A 6,000-nucleotide genomic window follows, 5' to 3' on the forward strand; every position below is an offset into this window, starting at 1 on the left:
TAACCCTGGCAGCAGGTCACCCTCTGAGGCAGATTCCTAAAGAATTTTAAGCTTTTACTGCATCTTGCCCTTTGTCCAAATGTGCTGTGTTAGAGGTGAAAGGACTTTAGGAGAGAGGCGGGAGGAGGAAGAGAAAGAAGAAAAGAAGCAGTTGTGCAAGTCTCTCATATAAAAAAAGTTTATGAGTTTGTTGGATTTACCTGGATTTCTGCACTATAGCTGTGAATATATGCCACCTGTTTGGGATTATTCTCTTTTCAAAAAGCCAGGCATTTGTCTAACTCGAGCCAGCGTTTAACAGAGCTTTTTTTGTGGTGTTCAGTCAATCAGGTTCAGGCATCAGGGGAACACTGGCCTCCCAAGTTCCTTCCAGTCAAACAAAGCACTGACATTTATACTAATTACTGGCTCGTGGAGAAATGGAGGCTTGTGTGGGTGCAAAAATACAGAACTGAGGAAAATAACAGAAAAATTGACAGGACGCACTGATTACTTCAGCAGTTGCTTGGAGTTGAGGGAAATGACATTTAAATGTGGAGCAGGAGACACATGTTTCTATCCACAGAACTGCTCTGCATCTGAATATGAATGACAATTTTATTTCTTATGGAGGAGCACAAAGGAATGCAGCATTTCCTACGCATCATTTGTTTTCAGATGGTGGTGAATAGCTCCCCTAACCTAGTGGGAAATATCCTGCTTTCAAAGGAAGAAATTAACTTTTTTTTTTTTTTTTTTTGCCTTAATCAGGAGAGTAAAAAAGGGGAAAGAGCATCAGTGGATGTTTCACCCTCCCTTCTCCCAAAATGCACAAGCATCTATGTGGCTGTGGCTGGGGCAGGTGGACACATAAACCCTTCCAGCTGCAGCATCAGATGTTAGCTGCATCCTTCCCTGCCCTCCGCTGAGGGGGAAATGTCCATTGCAGCTCAGTGGGTCGGGATGGGAGCTCCTGGCTCCTCCACCTCGGCTGCCATCGGCGGGGTAGCCCTTCAGGTGAAGCATCAAAGGCAGGCGTCCGTATTGAACAAGGAGAAGGTCTGCAAAGGAGATAAGCTGTCCTGAAGAGACCTGCCTGGAGAAGAGATGGCCATTACTTATCTGGGCAATTCCTCTCTTCTCTGTAGAAATTAAGGAACAAATATTCACATTTACCCCTCTCAATGAGCCCTCAGAGTTATTAGGGGGAGGGAAGTCCCAGTGTATTTGGCTGCATCCCAGCTCAGATGTTAAAGTTGCAGATCTCATTTTTCTCTCTGAGCTTGCTATTAGTTGCACAAATCCCCTCAGGGTTCAGTGGTGGGACTCCAAGAAGAAATTGCTTTTATCTGGCAGTGGCTATTGTTGATGTTTGGCTTGTACACTCAAAAAACTTTGGTAACATGTCCCATCGTGTTTTTCAGAATTAAGCTGCGTGATAACAAGATGAGCACATACTGTGCTATAGTCCAATTCTCATGTAACATAAGTAAGACAGCGTCAGCCTTTGGCATGTGCAAATTACAGAGAGTTTTTCAGCCATAGGAAGGAGAAGAGATAATCAGTGTCAGTTGTGTGGGAGGACAAAGGAAGGGGAGAAGAGAGGGGGAGACTATCATCAGTACAGAAGAGATCCTTTCATTATTTGAAGTGAAAAGATGAAAGAAAGAACAACAAAAAAAAAAGTTGAAATGTAGAACTACCATGCATTTAAGATGTGTGATGAAGAACACAAGTGGTTTGATAGTTGCTGCAGGAAACAGACACACAGACATACTCCGTTGTTGATGCTTATGCTTCCGCTCCTCAGATTTGCACTGAAGAAGCAAATTCATTTTCAAGTGGGCTAGTAAGATAAATCTACTGCCACGTCCCTGCCTGCAGTCCTGACCCTACGGACACTGCTGAACTTGGGGCTTTGTAAGAGCAGTGTCCTATGACTTCGACCCTGGGTTAGCTCCACACAGCAAGAGCGAACGCACTCGCTCCTTGCTGGTAGCTTTGCCCTGCAGAGAAGCCTTCACACTAGGCACCTGCATACTGGTTTTCCCTTAAGAAAAAAAGATGCCTGTATCTAGCAGGCCATGTGTTATGGTTGTAGTAAGTGACAGTTTCATTCATCAGACCCATCTTGGATTAAAACAAAACAAACAAAAAAAACACAACAGTGCTCAAGGTTGAGCCTTGGTTCTGAGGTGCAGAACAGCCTGTGCCTGGTCTGAAGAAACGTTTCTGAACAGGGACTGTGGCTCCCCGCAGCAGGCCAGCAGCACTTCTGTGGTGCTCACCTTACCTTCAACTGAGAAGAAACAGCCATCGGTCAAAACTGTTTAGAGAAAGAAGGGAGAGAAAACCTCTGCTTCATCAGCTGGTGCCTCGCAGTAAACACAATGGCAGTCACAACAAATCACCGGGGAAAGATGTGGGTAGAAACGAGTCAAAGCACATATTCATTAAGAGTACAATGCTACCAGTCATTATGCTCCTTAAAGTGACTTAACTACTGTTATTAGGGAGCAGACAGTTTCACTGGGCAAGTTGTGTTGCCCTGTCAGTAAACACCAGAAACACACAGCCTGTCTAGTGCTGGGTGAAGCGAACAGTTCATATCCACGGCTCATTAGTACTGCAGTCAGTCTCGGTCCCCTTCATTTTGACTTGTTGTTTCTTGTTCCCCTTCTTTCAGGTAATCGTGCTCTCCTCTGCACTCCTGACACCACGTAGTGCTATTGAGTTGTTGTTTGCCCCAGACTGTCTCCACCCAGACACTGATATCTGATGGATGAGGATCTGTGGATAAGACAAGTGAGTGCCTCAGCTGGAAACATCAAATCCCTGGTCTGTCGCTCTTCCCAACAGCCCTCCAAAAACTGACACGTACTCTGCTGCAGTTACAGCTGCAGCTGAAACAGCAGGGTATCCAGCTGCAAGGGAGCACATGCAGCTCACAGGCAGCTCTTCAAAATGGTCCAGTTGTCCAGCAACAACTCCCCCCTCCTTAACGGTAACACTATGCTGTACTGAATCACCCCAGCCTCACTCTGCATGGCAAGGATGCTCGCTTTTAACAATTCCCTAGAAAAGGAGCAGCTGAGGACCAGGTGATACTGAATTTGCACTCCCCAAGCAGTACTTTTTTTTCTGAGTATTCATGATAGTTTCACTGGGATTGCTTTTGGTGGGAAATGCTGCTGAGGGAGTGAAAGGCTAGCAAAATCCAAACTCTCTGTCATGCCGCCTTGCAAAATATGTGTGCCTTATACAGCATTAACCACCTCTGCTCTTACTTTGTCCCTCACCCCAGAGAAGCGATGGAGCACAGCTCTGATTTAGCAGGCAGAGGAGCTCCCAGTCCAGTGATGCCCTCCTGGCGAGACTGGTAGAGGCAGAGAAGCAGAAAGCCAGACCCAAGGGCTGGGTTACATGTCTGCTTCTCTCTCAGCTCCTTGTTTCCTGCTCTAGTTTTTCCACCCACAGTCCCGGGAGAAAATGTTTCTGATGGCACACTTCTCTGTAGGTTTATGCAGGAGGAGAGGACATATGGGCTGTGATGGTTTGATGATAAACCTGGAAGAATCCTCCCATCACATGCATTTTAAGAAAAGGGGGAAAAAGACAATCCCATTTTCAAGAGGCTGCAGCACAGATTCTTTCTTGAGCTAGATTTCTGAACAGCATGATTAGAGAACAGCTTTTATTTTTAATTCATGATGATGAAAGAGCTGCTATAAAACTCAGCTGTGTAATTTTTCTTTATAAAACTTTGCTACAACCTGTGATAAAAAGCAGCAACCAATAGAGATTGTGATTGCGTATAGCACCAAAACTTCCGAATTGCAACATAAAATGGTGGAGCTCTAAAGCTGCATCCTCTTGCTTCACCCAATGGATGCTAAGGCGACAGCTTACACTCAGATGAGAATGTGAAATTATAAGTGACATTCACTCTATCATAGCACTCTTTATTATGCCAAAGGATGAGATTAAATGGGAAGTAGCTTTTTAACCTTTGCTCACTAGCTAGCATAAGTTCTCTTAAATGTTTGTAATAGTCTTCAGTAAAGGGTGCGTTTTGATTTAAATTCACTCTCGAGTGGCTAGAAGGAAACAATGGACTGATTATAAAGCATGGACAATGTTGCCTCTATGGAAGAGGCATTTGTAAGAATGACTAGAGAATGGAACTTTGTGCTATAAAAAAATGAGAAATATTATGAGATTACAATGTTAAAAGCTCAAGAAATAGTTCAAACAGAGCAACTGGAAAGCAAATAGCCAATCTCTTGGTTTCTTCTGTCCTTCTGAACTGTTTAATCTTATAATATGGATGTTTTGTAAATTCTCTAATCAATAAAGCAATGCTCTTAGAATGCCAAACCTCATTGATATTCTTCTGTCCTAGTACGCAGGGCTACACGTGCCAGGACTGCATGTTCCTGCAAGCTCTTTTTTTTTTGCATTATTTGATTGACCCCAAGAACCTAGACTTTCTATCTTGGGAGGTGTCCTCAGTGGTTTTCCATGCCCTGCTGGTAGCAGAAAGGCTCTCCTGTGTCCAGTGCCCATTGCTGGCCAGTAAGTTCAGGTACTCACACCTCTTGAGATGCTGCTGCTTTTCTGAGAGGATGGAGGTTGGCAGTTGTGGTCGTCTCTCCCTCACCTGTCTTTCATCAGATGTTTTCAGGTCTCTGACTTGGCTATCTAAGGACATACTGTATAGGACAGTGAGAAGTAGGGGGGAGAGTGAGTCTAAGCAGACACTGGTGCTCTTGCACTTCCTGGGAGCCAAGTCTCTCCTCTGACTGAGGCACAGACTAGTTTTCCAGGCCCACACACAGGCTTTGGCAGAATCTCTTCAGTCAGTGGAGCCACAGCTGTGGCAATGGATGCTGGGACTCAGCCACCGTCTTGTACTCAAGCTTAAGAGATGGAAGAAGATGGTCACAAAAGCCTGCTTCTCTTCTAGACCAAGACTGGAGTGGAGTCTTTCCAGTAGCCCTGGTGTAGCAGCTCTTTATTTATAGCAGCTACACATAGCCTGTGCTCAAGGGAAAAGGCCAGGAGGATGAGAGCTCTCCTGCTAATCGCATGCAAGTAGGAGCAGCACAGAAGGGACTTTGCTTGGGCAGGTGCAGGGCCACAGCAAGGAGTGTCTAAGAAGCCCTCTGCATGTGACAGTAAGCAATACTCAAAAAATAGGAGGAGGAGAAAACACAAAGCCACCCTTGGCAAATGGCATTACTACGTGAATAAGCTAACCAGTATTTACTAATAAGCTCAGACTGGAAGGGCAAGCTCATTCTTGTTTGCAAGTCTAGTCCTAAGTCCCTTGGCTAGCAGCTCATGGTCAAAAAGATGTCATAAGCAGGACCTTGTCAGGGTTTCCCTGCACCGGGTATTACAGCTGCATGCTAACCAGTGAGCCTGCGCAGCAGTCGTCCTAGCCCCAGCACAAACACCCTGCTCAGGAGAGCTCTCAGTAAAGGTACTTTAAGCATGAATGAAATAGTTGAAGACTTGCAATTTGATTAACTTCTTCATTATGATAGAGCTCAATACATAAAGCTGCTTTTTTGTGTGTGTTAAAAGAAGAAACTGGGCATCACTTAAAAGACTCAGTGTTCCTACTTCATACCGTTCCTTTCTCACTAGAGTTTTTTTGACAAGGGGAAATGAAGAATCTTATTTTAATTTGAAAGGTCTCTGCCTCATTCAGTTCCTCTCCTAAAAGAATTTCTTAACAGGAAGTTGTAAAGCAGCTGTGAGAGCTCCCCCCCTGTGGTTTATGCTAACAAAGCAACAATATAGGCAGGAAAGGCTTTCTGACTTTCTGCAATGTACATTAACTGAACACTACTACTTTGTCTCAACTTTTCACTGGTTTTTACTCATCATTTCTCACTCACAAAGAACACACAAGAAAACATGCAATTCAAAAAATTTAATGTTGAACCAGGCAGGAAGAATGAAAAGTCCACTCCCTAGAAGGAGCAACTGTACACAAAATAAATAAGTTACAGT

At 44.4% G+C, this 6,000-nt stretch overlaps 1 protein-coding gene across 1 annotated transcript in view; it reads left to right on the plus strand.

Moving 5' to 3' along the window:
* SCFD2 (sec1 family domain containing 2) overlaps positions 1-4,356 on the plus strand; it is a 205,362-nt gene extending 201,006 nt beyond the window's left edge. The window contains exon 9 of the mRNA XM_086746816.1: positions 2,666-4,356. Coding sequence (XP_086602942.1) covers positions 2,666-2,758 — 93 coding nt within the window. The 3' untranslated portion in view covers positions 2,759-4,356. The remainder of the gene's footprint in view (positions 1-2,665) is intronic.
* The last annotated feature ends 1,644 nt before the right edge of the window (positions 4,357-6,000 follow it).

This window comes from Chlamydotis macqueenii, chromosome 4 (genome assembly GCF_036417535.1).
Source record: "Chlamydotis macqueenii isolate bChlMac1 chromosome 4, bChlMac1.mat, whole genome shotgun sequence".
In the NCBI taxonomy this organism is placed as follows: Eukaryota; Metazoa; Chordata; class Aves; order Otidiformes; family Otididae; genus Chlamydotis; species Chlamydotis macqueenii.